The sequence below is a fragment of the Zingiber officinale genome, chromosome 8A (assembly GCF_018446385.1).
Source record: "Zingiber officinale cultivar Zhangliang chromosome 8A, Zo_v1.1, whole genome shotgun sequence".
In the NCBI taxonomy this organism is placed as follows: Eukaryota; Viridiplantae; Streptophyta; class Magnoliopsida; order Zingiberales; family Zingiberaceae; genus Zingiber; species Zingiber officinale.
In genome coordinates, this window is record NC_056000.1 from 65844679 (window position 1) to 65860894 (window position 16216).

A 16216-nucleotide genomic window follows, 5' to 3' on the forward strand; every position below is an offset into this window, starting at 1 on the left:
CATTTATTCTACTCTCTCTTGAGCATTTAAAAGTCCAAAAAGCCTACGAGAAGGTTCGTTGGTCTCGGAATTCGAAGTGCTACGATTCCGAGACGTTCGTCGTTGTTTCTTAGGAACGAATTGCTATTATCCGTTAGCACCTTAGCAGAGCAATATCGTTTACGGAGATAGTGTTGAACACTAGCCTCGACGATCAGTATCAGTTTGCGCACTCCGGGAGATACCGGACCCAATAGCGGTTGCATCTTTTATGATGCCCTTCCTTTTTCTTCCTTTTCTTCCTGATCAAGTGAAGTCAAAGATTTTTTCTTTCATGTTGTCTCCTCCAAATCAATGATTTTGTAAAATAACTTAGCATTTAGAAAATGATGTTAGATAAAATAACGATTATCCTATGATCGCTATCGAGAAAAAAAGATTGAGGAGAAAAAAAAACGATCCTCCTAAAATGAAGTAAAATTCATCACTCTGTGTTTTACCATAATAATTTTTTTTATTATAAATAGAGGATAGTTCCTCAATATGCTACTACAACATGAGATTTAATTATAATTAGCATATCTTAATTTCAATCTTATAAAGAAAAGGAATAGATCTTTATACTTGAAAAAGGAAAGCATATAATTGAACAATTTTAACTAAAAAAAGGACTTCAATCAAGATAAATTCTCTCCTATAAATACATAAATATCAAAATTATCATAAATATCCTAAAAATAAAAATCGTCGGAAATAGTAAAAAGTCTCTAAAAAGAGTTTAAACAGTGGAATTTGTGGCCTAATTTTGGCAGTTATGGTTTCACTCGTAACAAAATAGGTTTCCGAATTCTATACATGTGACAACTAACAGAGCCTGATTCTGAATTCCAAATCAAAAGTTATGTCATTTTAAAATTTGAAAGGTTATATTAGATTTTATCATAGATTGGGCCTACATTATATTACCATTCATTCTTCTTTTTGTGTATTGACGATGGATTTATTGATGAAGACAAAAATAGTGTTGGCATTAGTAATAATAGTTGAGGATATTAATCAAAAATCTTCTCACAACAATCTTCTTCTTCCCGCTAGCCGCCTCACATTCCTCTTTCTTTTATTCTGAGTTTTCTTCGACAAAAAAAAAAAAATCGATTACTTTCTTCCAATATTGCTTGATCTTCCAGATGACATCAATAATTTTTCTCCTCCCAACAACCTTACTCTTTTATTTTCTAGCAACAATCCTCTCCTCCCCCTCTTCTCTCCTCTTCCTATTTTCTAGCGACATGGGCATAACAACAACTTTCCTATTTTCTCCATCATTTCTCTTCTTTCCTTTCCTTTCCTTTCCTCTTTCTCTAAAACAAAAAATAAAATAAAATAAAATAAAAAAATAAAGCAATTGTCACCACCTCCTCCTTCATCATCCTTTTCTTTCTTTCCTTTTTCTTTTATTCTCCTTCTTCCTTTTAGTTTCTAGAAGAATCTTCTACTAGAGAAATTATTCTTCTTAATCTTTTTTCTCTCAAAATCAGTAAGTTGCTCTAAAGTTCCTCCCTCTTCCTGCCCTCTTTTCTTCTCCTGCTTATCTTCTTCTTTCTTCTGTCAAGAAATCCAACGGTAGCGAGCGAGCTTCAATCCTTCATTATTCTTTCTCGTTTTACCTGTAGCAAGAGCAACATCATTTTCCTTCCTGTTAATTTCAAGGACATCAAGTTCCGTCCCTCTTTTTATATATCTTCCTTTCCATTTCTTCTCCTTCTCTTCCTCCTCTCCTCTTCTACAACAGCAGCCACATTATATCTGCCTTTCCTCCATCAGGTGTTGTCTCTTTTTAGCCATCTTCTAATAAACCAAATAGTAAGTTTTTCCCCAAATTTGCCCAACACACAACAGTAGATTTCCAAGAAAGGCTACTCCAGCAAATTCCAACCACCAGAATTGCAGTTGTGATTCTTCTTCTTCCAAAGTCACTAAGTTAACTATCCTCTTTTAGAAATTCAGCAGCAACAAACTATATAGCCTTCTGTTGCTCTTTCTCTAAGTTGTCATTGCTTTAGAAGATTTGATTCATTGTCTAGTCAGAAAAGATGTTTTAGCAAAGTGACAACTAAACTCAACGTTCGATATCTTTCTATTAAGCTTGTCGAGGAGTGATGAAGATAAAGATAGTTACGACAACAATACTAATAATCGAGGATATTAATAAAAAATTAATTTTAATTATTGATGATTTAACATGTTTGGATTGTAATTGCAATTATATTTATCATCATTTTAATATTTATTATTATCATATTTATCATTATTTCTATATTTATTATTATCATATTTATCATAATATATTATACAATTTTTTATTATATTTTTTTTATATTATCTTGACAATATATATAAATAAATTTGTAAATCTATAACAATAATTGTAAATCTATAACAATAATCAATAATAAAGAAGTAATTATCTTCTCTTATTTATCTCTCTATTCTTTCTTTCCTATGCTTTAGTGCTCTTGTAGGTACTCTTGTTTAAGCTCAATAGCTAGAATATCATAACACTACCAAGTTAGTTAATTGACTTCCTAGGAAATTTTAAGTGCATGAAATAGTTAAATTTATGTCTTAACAGAGTTTTGTTTCGAATTAGTTCATTTTATTTATGTATCAGGCTTATCGTTCATGTCAAACAGCATTGAAATCCATGATTTTATGGCAGGGATACAAAAGATCTACAGATTTAGATATAGGGCAACTTCACAAGTATGCATTTTTTCTACATTTTAACCAAATCTATCCTAAACATATTGTTGGGAGATGGTTATATATAGATATTGCTAGATAATATGCTAAAATTTCATATATGGTGAAAGTATAATATTAAGTTCCCTTGTGCTAGAGAAAGTCAAAGAAATTAAAGTGATGTGAAATAAGATTTGGTGATCAAGATATTGCCAGTTGACGAATGTAAATAAATTAAATTCAAAGGTTAAAAACTAAATGTTTATAGTTAAGTAGATGCAAAATTGAATATACGAGATGTAACATCAAGAAGAGTTGAGGGATTAGTTAATAGGTGACTCTGCCTTCAATAGATAAGAGTTTTTAGTAATGCACTCCAACAATGAACTTGTCCTTATTGAAGTTTTCCGTGGAGAAGATAATAATGATAAATATGACATTGGCAATGATAAAGAATTTCTTAATTTTCTAAATGATGGATTAAAGGACGATATTGTCTCCCCGATTGTCTTTAACGGCTCCGGTGTGGTCGTAGTCGCTTTATGATTGTTGGAGCTTGAAAGGATGTAAACTGAAATCGTCGAGGCAAGTGTTCAACATTATTAAAATGATATTGCTTCGCTACAGGTGCTAATAGGATAGCAGCAATTTGTTTCCAAGATACAACGACGTTGTCTCGGAGTAGCAACACTACAAACTTCGAGACCAACAACCTTCTCTAGGTATACCAAGTGAAGAGGTGAGGTATCCTTTGGTGAGAACTCATCTAGACCGTTTAATCCAGAGGAGTGCATCCATTCAGATTGCACTTGATCTAGGCTTTTAGATTTGAAAAAGGTTGTAACTCTTTCATATAGCCTCTAATCTCAACCGTTGGATCAAAGAGTTGTATCTTTCCAGATCCCTTCTAATCTTAGCCGCCAGATTAATCCTTTCAACCTAAGGCTTCAGATTAGATCCCATCACCAGTGGTCCGATCATCACTTGCGATCTATCACCATCTTTGATCCAATGGTTGCCACTCGTTTGCTCAGTCAATAATCTGGTCATCTCTCCGAAGTGCAAAGTGCGCCAACAAAGCGCCCATTGCGTCCGTGCACACATGCAAGAGAGCACCTTGTGCTTTTTGTGTTAACTCCAATAACACATCAACATATATAAGGAGACAATCTCTCCTTGTTCTTTTAGATGTGGGACTATTCCCCATCTATTAATTTTGGGCTTCACTTTAAACAATTCATTTCTCATTCATCCGTAACCGATTTTGAGCAAATCAATAGTCTAGATTTATCTACGCGAAACGTAGATTTCAAATTTGAAGTCAATTCTAACTTTCATCGACTGATGACACCTCATTTTTTCATTCGAAAAATCGTATTCCAACAGATATAAAGTTATTTAAATATTGCTTGTGTATGGTTTGAGTATCAACTATCTAATATGCCACATACTTGCAGGTGTATCCCATTTCGGTATAAGAACTGTGATACTTTTAATGGGAAACATGATGTGGAACTTGGAGTTCTCATGATAAACTCACCTTGTGGACCAGGTCTCCTATTGCAAAGGTATGAAGGCCAACTTGTGTTGAAGCATAATATGAGTCTTCAAATTTCAAACGGACATAATTTTTGACTCAGGACTCAAAATCAGACTCTGTCTATCGTCACGCGTGTAGAATTCAAAAACCTACATTTATAACCGATGAAACTGTAACCGACAAATTTTCAATCCCAAGTTCTACTATAAACCCTTTTAAAGGCCGTTTACTATTTTTGGTGTTTTTTTTTTATTTTTTCAGTATTTAGGATGATTTTCATATTTTTGGTATTTTTTAGATAGGATTTAATCTGCGTCTTGATTTGAGTTAAGATCATTAAATTAATTACTTTCCTTTTGGGGTAAAAATCAATTTTCTTTCTTTATAAGATTGGAACTAAAATCTGTTAATTATAATTATTATAATTTCTTTCCTTATTTGAGTGTTAGGTTGTGCTCTATATAAGAGTCATATTTAGATGTTGAGAGATTAACCCCTCAAGTTTTAATAAAAAGTTTCCTTCTTTAAGGTTCCTCTTTTTGTCTTCTCCTCAATTTTCCTTTTCGCATCAGCCTGCAGGATAATCGCTATCCTGCTCGGTGTCAGTTTGGTATCAGACGTGAAGGTCATCAACAAATGCATTGGTGGGTCATCGTGGTCGTAGTCGTGGTCGCAACAACAGGAAGGCTTCGTAGAGGAAGTTGAGCACCATGGTCGTAGCATCCAAGACATAATGACGATTAAGGATTTACGGAGACAAGTTATAGATTTAACCCATCATATGGCGGCGTGGGATCTTGAAGATCATGAGATTTCAAATCATGGATCTGAGTCTTCCTTCAATAACTCATATCACTAGTGGGACTCACCTCAAGATCATCATGGACGAGATGAACCCGCTAGCTAGAGACTTCAGATTTCGAGATCTGCCCGAATTTTCTGGTTCATTGCAAGCATAGGACTTCATTGACTAGATCAATGAAGTAGAGTGGATCTTCGACTACAAGCGAGTTCTAGATCAGATGAAAGTAAAGTTAATTGCCATCAGACTCAAAGGGCGAGCATCAGCATGATGGGAATAGATGCGACGCTCTTGGGACAAATAAGGTAAACCCTAAATAACTTGGGAAGATATAAAGGAAAATATGAAGGAACACTTCCTTCCCTTCGACTACACCCAAACTCTATTCTAGCGATTTCACTCATTAAGATAAGGCGCGAGAGCAGTCGACGAATATATAGAAGAGTTTTTTCATCTAGTGGTTCGAAATGACCTATCCAAGACTAAGGAGAAGCAGGTGGCACATTACTTAAGGGTTCTGCACTTGGCTTTGCAAGATGCTCTCAGTCTTCATTCACCCTCGACAGTGTTAGAGGTATTTTAACGTGCACTCACAGCTAAAAGCAACAAAATAGGAAACCAGTGGGGAGAGGCGGCCAGAACAATCGACTAGCTCACCCTCAAAATTCTCATCTCTCATAGCAGCAACCACCGTAGAGACCACCGCAGTAGTCACCACAAGTTTACTCTAAAGCCCCTATCAAATGTTATCAATATGGTGAACAAGGACATATGGCACACCAATGCAGGAAGCCCTCTTCTACATATCCGAAGGGTAAAAACTTATTGATCGAGGAAGAGGTGATAGAAGATACAACAACAATTGGCAATCCGATGCATAAAGCATTTGATGAAGTGATTTATGGTGATGATCATGAGACTTTGGATATTCGTAAGAGTTTGCTGACTCTTAAGGGTGATTCAGGGGATGATTGATTGAGAACCAATATTTTTCATACTACCTGCACCATCATAGATAAAGTCTGCAAGATGATTATCGACAACGATAGTTGTGAGAATGTAATATTTGTAGAGGCTATCCAGAAATTACAACTAAACACAGACTATCATCCTAAACCCTACAAGTTATCTTTGCTGAATAAAGAAAGTGAGGTAACAGTAGACCAGCGATGCCTCGTTTCTTTTTCAATTGGCAAATATTTTGATAGCGCTTGGTGTGATGTGGTGGTCATGGATGCATGTCATGTATTATTGGAGCGACCTTGACAGTATGATTGTAGTGCTATTCATGATCGGTGGAAGAATACCTATACCCTTAACGTCAAAGGAAAAAAAATTACGTTGGCTCCAAGGTGGGAAGGAACTACTCCAATTCCGATAGATAAAAATACTAATCTACTTTCTATATCCAAGTTTTTAGATGAAGTAGAGCAAGGAATTGCATATGTTTTACTACCATGCCAAAGCATTGCTCTGACCATGGATGTAGAGTTACCAGCCGAAGTACAGTAGCTACTAGCGAATTTTGATGAGCTAATGTCGGAGGATCTTCATTCTGGGCTACCATCGATGCGCGATATTCAACATCAGATTGACCTTGTTCCGAGTCGAGTTTGCCCAATTGGCCAGCTTATCGCCTTAGCCCTAAAGAAGTAGAAGAATTACAGCATCAAGTGGTCGAGTTGCTGGAAAAAGGACACATCCGAGAGAGCATGAGCCCTTGTGCAGTTCCTGCCATACTAGTACCGAAGAAGGATGGCACGTGGCATATGTGTGTCGATAGTAGAGCCATCAACAAGATTACAGTGAAGTACATGTTTCCAATTCTCTGCTTGGATGACATGTTGGATCAACTATCCGGTTCTAAGGTCTTCTAAAAAATTAACCTTAAAAGCGGATACCACCAGATCAGAATAAGGCCTGGTGATGAATGGAAGACGACATTCATGATGCAGCATGAGCTATATGAGTGGATGGTCATGCCTTTTGGACTATCCAATGTGCCTAGTACCTTCATGAGATTTATGCATTAGATTTTGTGGCCCTTTATGGGAAAGTTTGTTGTGCTATACTTTGACAACATCCTTGTTTATAGTCTGACATGGGCATCATACTTCGATCATCTCTGTGCTGTCTTCGAAAAGCTAAAAACAAAGTGTTTATTTGTAAACAAGAAGAAGTGATCTTTCTTTACTACCTTGGTAACTTTCCGCAGTTTTATTGTGTCTACTGATGATGTACATGTAGATCAAACAAAGATAGATACAGTCCTGGAGTGACCTCAACTAAGGACCTTGCACGATGTAAGAAGCTTCCATGGCTTAACTTCTTTCTACAGCCGGTTCATCAGAAATTTTAGCACTCTAATCGCTTCTATCACCGAGTGTCTCAAGAGAAGGGATTTCAAGTGGTCTGAAGAAGTAGAGGCTAGCTTTCAACTGGTCAAACAAAGGATGATCGAAGCACCAGTTTTGTCCCTTCTTGATTTTGATAGAATATTTGAGGCCAACTGTGATGCATCCAACATAGGTATCGAGGGTGTTCTAAGTTAATCTGGGCGATCAATTGCTTTCTTCGGCGAGAAGCTCTCTAGGTCCAAGAAAAATTATTCTACCTACGACTTGGAGTTCTATGCCATTGTGCAGTCCTTGAAGTATTGGCAACACTGCCTAGTACAAAAGAAATTCATCCTATTCACTGATCATGAAGCATTAAGGTATATCAATGGTCAACACAAGCAGAGCATGTGGCATACCAAGTGGGTGGCTTACTTACAAGAGTTCACCTTTACACTAAAGCACCAAGCAAGAAGTCTGAACTGTGTTACAGATGCTCTAAGTCGGCGTTCACCACCATAAGTACTAGCGTTGGGGGCTTTGAGATTTTTCCAGATATGTATGCAATTGACCCATTATTCAGAAGGATATTCCAGGAGGTACATGATAGTTACTGACATGATTTTATTTTGCATAATGGCTATCCATTTCGTGGGTTACAGTTGTGCATTCCAGACTGCTCTATAAGGCAGCAGATTATGAGTGAGCTTTATAATGAGGGACACTTTGGAAGTGATAAGACGTTGGCCCTCATCTCTGTCAATTTCTATTGGCCCAAGTTGACCAGCAATGTGGCTTACTTTATTGATCGATGTTTTGTATGCCAGCGGTCTAAGGGGGTTCTAACCAATGCAGGCTTGTACACTCCCCTACCCATTTCTAAAGCTCCTTGATTTGATGTCAGCATGGATTTTGTATTGGGATTACCCCCACACCCAACGAACCTCAGACTCAGTTCTTGTTGTCATGCTCTAAGGGTATACTTGTCCTCCAAATTTGACGGTACCCCCAGTGAAAATATAGGAAATAATCGATATTAAATCATTTAAAGCCAACGTAACTAGCTAATAATGATAATACGTGTATGTATGCATACACATGTGAATACACTCAAAAATCTAGAATAGAAAGAAACTAAAACCATAAGCAACAGAAACAATAAAACGAAGTAACTCAAGATAAATCCAATTTGAGCGGGACTGACAGCCAAGACCTCTGAGTGACAAACATTCTCTATTTGTTAACCTAAAAGATCAAAGAACAATAACAGGTAGTGAGTATAAAATACTCAGTGGGTAGAAGAAAATAGTGCATGAATAATATACTATCAGGAGATCAAATGATGCAATCTCAGGTAAAATACTTACTAACCAACGTAAGTGTCCCAATATAATCACTAGCTAACCAAAAGCATAACCAATAACATAATACTTCACTAACCTACTCAACCAATTATAACTAATAATTTGAGAGTACATACAGTATATCCAAACCTGCATAAATAAATATATGATCAACATATAGCAAGCACATAACAAATACTGACTGCAGGAGAAATATTCTATCACGGATAGTCTCGTGAGTAGTTAGGATAAATAACTAGTCACTGTTTGTGAGAAAATACTCTACCAAGGATGGACCCATGGACGGATAGGATGGGGTAGCTATCTTGCTCCCCTATCACTGATTGCGGGAGAATGCTCTACCACAAATGATTCTATAGGCAGTCAGGGTATATAACTAGTCATTGTCTGTAGAAGAACGCTCTACCATGGATTGTTTAGTGGGGAGACAAGGTATATACAAATGGTCACTAACGACTCTCTCAACAATGAATGGGAGACAAGATACACTAACGATCGTTGACGACTCTCTCAACTATGAATGGGAGATAATAGTCAACAGAATATACTAATGGTTTGCTGACAACTCTCTCAATCACAAATAAGAGACAGGATATACTAACGGTCACTGATAATTCTCTCAACCACGAATGAGAGACAATAGTCGACAGGATATACTAACGGCTACTGACGACTCTCTCAATCAAGAATGTGAGACAATGGTCAACAGGATAGCAACTAAGGGTTTAATAGGATACTCAAAATGCTACACTATGGTATAATCTTACGAATATATAGGCATGAGCCTATATAACACGTAAGGGTCTACTAGAATATTTGTATCCTATACTACGATAAAATTCTACTAATATATAGGCAGAAAATAGACAATCAGGTCCTCAAGTTACTAGTTATCTAATATTAATATCTCAACTAATTTCATAGTAACATCACACATATAATAAACTACAAGATCAAGATCAAGTAATCCTATGGGTTTATCCAAAGGGAAAAATCTAGTGTAATACAATATCCCTCTGCTAGGGAGTGATTTCCATCAAGTGTAGGTCAGTATAATCTCACTAACATATATGCCCTCGCACCAATATACAACTATACAACATATAATATTAGTGGCCTATAGGCACAAGAATAAGTATATAACCATACTATAATATAAATTCACAAACATAAGCTATAGACCTAAATAATAACAAGGGTATATTAGGATAGTCAATATTCTACACTATTGTATAAAATAACAAACAAAGATTTAGCAAGATTCTCGATATCCTTTACTATGGTATGATCATCCTAACAATAAATACAAACTCAAATCAGCTACTAAGGGATCTAGTAGAATATCCAACATCATACACTATGATGTGGTAATATCATCTATATATATAAACACAATCATGAATAACAAATGTAACTACATAGCTACCAACAATAGGTCAACATGTAAGGACAAACAATAAGGAATTAAACTCAGGGGCAATATAGAACAAATTTAAGGTAAGCGAGTAACTGCGATCTAATCAAATATGGCAGTAAATAATCATGCACTATAATCAAAGCTCTCAAAAGATAAGCAAGATCTAGCCATCTCGATGTAACATGTCCAAATTGTCTCCAAGTCCGTGAGATTTCATCGAGCATAAATTCTACAAATATAAGATATAGGGAACCCAAGAGTCTATTAATCAATAATAAAATCCTATTGATTAATTAATCAACTTATTAGTTCATCTTCAACTTAGTAATTTGAATTCTTTGTTGTTAGGTCAACTAACCATATTTATTAACTTGTGAATTAACCCATTAAGTGACCAGGTTATCATTTGTTCACATCTAAGCCAATTAAATCAATTAATCTACTTTATTAAACTTATCACACCAATTACACAATTAATGAAATCGATTCAATTAACTAAACAAATATAAAACCTATCAATTGATTAAACACTTTTAATTAACTCAATTAACACTAATGGACTAATTCAAGGGCGTAGTCAGTACTGGGCTACACTGGGCTGAAGCCCAGTGCAGCCCAGCAATGTTTAACACCCTAAGTTCAGTCCCTAATCAGTAAGCCCTAAGTTTCTTTCGCTGCCCAGTGCAGGTGAACGAGCCCAACCCCTAATCCCTAACCCAGCGATTTTTTTCGCCTCCTTCTCTGTCACGACGGACCCCTTGAGGGTTGAGGCAGTGATCGTCTTCGTCGCCACCTGCAATCCTTCAGCACATCATCTCCTTCTTCAGCCACCGATTCTCCTCGCTCAATCTCTTGGCAATTGGCACTGATAAATGGTAATCTCCTGATCTCCATCTACCATCTACATCTTCTTTGTCTTCTTCGTCCTTCGTCAAAATCCATCCTTTTCAATTTCCATCAAGTTCACCTAAGACTAAGAAGCTCTCCTTTTTTCCCTCTCCAAATCAATCAATATAGGATGACACGAAAATGAATTGGGCTCTCCTTTTTTCTGTATCCTCACCTGACTCTCCTATTCTAGAACAACACTTTCCATATTTTTTTTATTTTTATTTTTATGATTTGTGAATTTTTTGGTTCCTTCGTCTTCCTTGCTTCATCCTTATGGGAGTTCTGTGGCTTTTAGAATCTATTGTGTCATTTGTGTGAGTTTAGTCTTGACAATCTGGGGATCGCCGTGTGTGATGGATTTACCAGTAGAGATTGTTCTTCATAGAATCATAGTCGCTTTGCCCTAATTTTTTTTAAGAAAGTTATTTCTGACCTAGGTTAAATTTCTGAAAAATTTTAAAAATTCTGTCAATCTAAATGTGATACTCATTATTATTTGTGATTGTTGTGGTTGAAAAAAAAATGGAAGGTCCTAAGTTTACTTTTAAATTCCCATATTTGTTCCCTTTTTAAGTCCTTTTTTTTGTTTTTGATTTCAGGCATTTCAAGTTTCAACATAGCACCGGATTTTACGGGTATACAGTGAACTTCTCTTTATTTTAAAGTGACAAATCACAGCCTCACAGGTAATTTTAGATTTATAGTTGTGATTTTATTTGAAATTATTTAGAATTTTAAATTATTTGAAAATTATGATTCTAATACTAGGGAATGTTGTGATATTATAAATTGATTTATTATTGTGGTTGAGTTTATCATAAAATGAATAATATGATTGAGTTTGTTATAATTGATTGGTAGTTGTTTTTTATTTTTAAGTTATAAATAATTAATTTGTAATTATTTTTTCCTTAGGTTATAAATGGAACACCAACAATCTTCAAATAAAAAGTCAAAAACATTACTGTCATTTTTTAGGAAAAGAGATGATCAATCTGAATCTGATAATCAATTGCAATGTGATATACCTCTTAGACCAACAGTTGGATCCTCTACTTCCGATTTACAACCTCATGTTGTATCTAGGCCAATAGAACAAAGAGAAGAAGAATTTGATATTTCTTCTATTGAACGAGATCCAGGATTACGAAAATTGATTTGTGAATACTTTGTTAATGAGCGGGATGAGATTAGAAGAGCATATATCAAAGCAGGGCCTTATCAACCCAAACTTGTTGAGTATCCAAGAACAAAAATTGGAAAGCAAAATCGTCGATTTCAATATGTTTGGTTCAAACAATTTCCTTGGCTAGAATATTCACCTTCAAAGGACAAAGCATATTGTTTTCCATGTTTTCTTTTTGATAATACAAGTAATCCAATGGCTCGTTCTGCACTTATTTCTGAAGGGTTTAACAGTTGGAAGAGAGTTAATGATGGAGAAAAATGTGCATTTCTTATCCATGTTGGTTCATTATCTTCATCACATAATAGATGTGTGAAATGTGTTCAGGATTTGATGAAACCAAAGCAAAATATTGACAAAGTGTTGAATGCTCAATCTACGGAAGAAATTATAAAGAATAGGTTGCGTCTAAAGGCAACAATTGAAGGTTTATTATGGCTTGCAACTCAAGGATGTTCTTTTAGAGGTCATGATGAATCAGAGAGTTCTTTAAATCGTGAAAATTTTATTGAATTGTTGAAATTTCAAGCACATTTAAATGATGAAATTGCAAAAGTTGTGTTACATAATGCCCCGCAAAATGCTAAATACATTTCTCCGCAAATTCAAAAGGAAATATTGCATATTCTTGCTAATAAAGTGAGAACAATGATTCGAGATGAATTGGGAGATGCCAAATTTTGTATTCTTGTTGATGAAGCTCAAGATGAATCTAAAAAAGAGCAAATGGCCCTTATTTTCAGATTTGTTAATAATTCTGGATTTTTGGTGGAACGTTTCTTTGAGATTTTGAGTGTTGAGGACACAACATCTGCAAACCTTAAGAAATCAATTTCTGACATCTTTGTTCAACACAATATTCAAATCCACAACATGAGGGGACAAGGGTATGATGGTGCAAGTAATATGCGTGGTGAATGGAATGGACTTCAAGCATTATTTCTTAGAGATTGTCCATATGCCTATTATGTACATTGTTTTGCTCATCGTTTACAGTTGACATTGGTTGCAGCTGCTAAGGATGTGCCTTCTATTTGGCAATTCTTTTCTTATTTAACTTCCATTGTAAACTTTGTCACCTCGTCTCCTAAACATCTTAGTGATTTACAATCTGCTCAACAAGAAGAGATTGCATATATGTTGACTATTGGTGAGTGTGAGTCTGGTACAGGAGCTAATCAGATTGGTACATTGCATAGACCTGGTGCTACTCGTTGGAGCTCTCATTATGATTCTGTTAGGAACTTGATAGACATGTATGCAGCAACTTGTAAGATCCTTGGAAATCTCAGTGAAAATGGGCCAAATGGCACAATACGTGGTGAAGCTTGTGGTTTATGCAACACAATTATGAGTTTTGAATTTATATTTGTGTTGTTTTTGATGGAAAATATCTTAGAAACCACTGACATTCTTTGTCAAGCTCTACAAAATAAATCACAAGATATTGTGAACGCTTTAAAATTTGTCTCAACCACAAAAATCATTCTTCTAAAATTTAGAGAAGATGGTTGGGATGAATTTTTTGAGAAAGTAAAGACTTTTTGTGCACGACATAATATTGAGATACCTGATATGAGCTGTGGTTATAAAGTTAATCGTTATTGTCAACAACAGGACCATGTCACAGTTGAGCATCATTATCACTATGATATTTTTAATGCTGCAATAGATTTTCAAGTGATGGAACTAAATTGTAGATTCAGTGAGGCAACAATGGAACTTCTTGCTCTTTGTTCAGCTTTGGATCCTACTGATTCATTTAAAAAATTTAATATGGGCGATATTTGCAAGCTTGCATCAAAATTTTATCCGGTTGATTTTACTCAACAAGAAATTCATGCTTTGAGAGCTGAATTGGAACACTATCAACTTGACATAGTTTGTGATCGTGAGTTTCAACAAATTTCTACTCTTTCTGCATTATATAGAGAAATGATTGTGACCAAAAAGGCTGAGAGTTATGTTATGATTCAGAAATTGATTCGTCTTGTCTTGACTCTTCCTGTATCAACTGCAACAGTAGAGAGAGCTTTTTCATCCATGAAATTTCTCAAAACGGCACGTCGCAACAAGATGGATGATGATTTACTTTCCGATTGCATGATTCTCTACATAGAACGACAATTATCTGAGAAAATAGACTTGGAATCAGTAATAGATGAGTTTTATACTCTAAAATCTCGTCGAGCACAGCTTAAGTAGATATTGAAGTATTTTGAATGAAATTTGAACTATGTAAAAGGATATTGGTATATAAATGTTATATGCTTGTTAAATGTTTAGTATACATGTATGTTTTATTACTGTCGTAATTTAGCCCAGGGCATTTGAAGACCCTGGCTACGCCATTGGACTAATTAATTAATTAACTAATATATTACTTAATCAAAGCAAATTAATTAACTTAATAGAAATCACTAAAGATATGTTACTGTTCCCTTCTCTTCCTCGGCAGTGGGGATCGGCAGGTGTCACCATCCTTCGAAGACGTTGGCAGGGACGGTTCATGAACCAGCGAGGTGCATAGTAGTCGGCGGTTGCTGTTCACACTTAGGCTGCAGTTGTCGGCCTCTAATGATGGCTGATGGTGGTTGCTACCCGTGGAGGCTAGCAACTGTAGGAGCTCAAACAATTAAGCGGCTATGGCTATGTGGTTTGAGCATCGGTGATTCCTCCTTAGGTAGTGACGGCATGTGCATGCACAATCGCTGTCTAACAGCTTCTGAAGTTGCTAGCTAGTAGTCGCTGGCTCACTAGAGGAGGGATGCTGTGGACAGGGAGGCCAGTGGTCGGATGCGCTGCTCCAGGTAGTGTGATCCTTCTCGCGGTGGAAACTGCATCTGTCGGCGGAAACCACGGCTATCGACACGTGGGGAGGGATGCACGAGTGAGGAGTGGCGGTCAAAAACAGACGTAGGAATTGGCCGGGCGTAGGCAACGGTTGGCCTTGGCCTTCGTCGACGCGCTGTGGCGGAGATGGCGAAACACGCAAGGTGGAGAAGAAAGAATCGGGGGACAGTGGAAGAAGCAATAAAACTTAGGTTAAACGATTAAAGCCTAGATTTATATTTCAATAAACTCTCATTTTAATTGGGTATTCAAAACAAGCTTTAGAAAAGCCTAACCCATTTATCTTTATAAAATATCTCGATATTCATTTTAAAATTCCAATAAATTCTAGAAAAATTTCTATAATTTCTATTAATTCATATAAACTTATTTATTTATTAATTATCCTTTATTTTATTATTATTTTACTCAATAAATTTAATTATGTCAATTTTAATAGTTTTGCATTTAGTGTGAAGGGATCACACTCTTAGGAACCTAATACCTATTAATGCTCTTTAGCTTAGGTGTAATAAATACTCATTAGGGATAACTTTCTAGAAATCATCCTAATGACTTTTCTAGACTTCTTAGAAGGCTTAGTCATGCTAGTTTCCTCAAAATCAACACTAGGGATAACTTCCCTTATAACCTTAACTTGACTCCTAAACCTATAATTAGTTCCATAGCTATATGAAACTCTATAGTATAAGGTCATACTTTCCCTGAACTTAGATTTCTATCCCAAACTCATCCTATCCATAGATGACTCTTGTCTTCCTAAACTTAGGTTTTGCTTTTTGGATCATTTAATAATATTATTTGTCATTTACTCTAGGGTATTCTCCAATTTATCAAGTATTGACATCAAAACTTGATTTTCAATCTTTAAATCCTCAAATTTTGATTTTTCATGATTGCCTTGAATATTTTTCTTTTTAGGTATATATCTAACTTGCTTAGGGTTCTTGCTAAAATTAATTTATATCTTCCTATCCTTAGGTAAGATTTTTCTAGCATGATATGATTTATAATTTTCCTTACAATTATCATGCTTTTTTATTTTCATGATAACAAACTCTAAATTCATAATACTTATTTCTAGCATACTTATTATCTTGATATAC

At 35.6% G+C, this 16216-nt stretch overlaps 1 protein-coding gene across 1 annotated transcript; it reads left to right on the forward strand.

Moving 5' to 3' along the window:
- The first annotated feature begins 11993 nt into the window (after window positions 1–11993).
- LOC122010928 (zinc finger MYM-type protein 1-like) lies at window positions 11994–14462 on the forward strand. Its single transcript, XM_042567393.1, has one exon. The coding sequence runs from the start codon at window positions 11994–11996 to the stop codon at window positions 14460–14462; it is 2469 nt and encodes an 822-aa protein (XP_042423327.1).
- Window positions 14463–16216: the final 1754 nt, after the last annotated feature.

Excerpts from the sequence above, each read along its gene's own strand:
- LOC122010928 (XM_042567393.1), top strand. The coding sequence starts at position 11,994 with ATGGAACACCAACAATCTTCAAATAAAAAGTCAAAAACATTACTGTCA.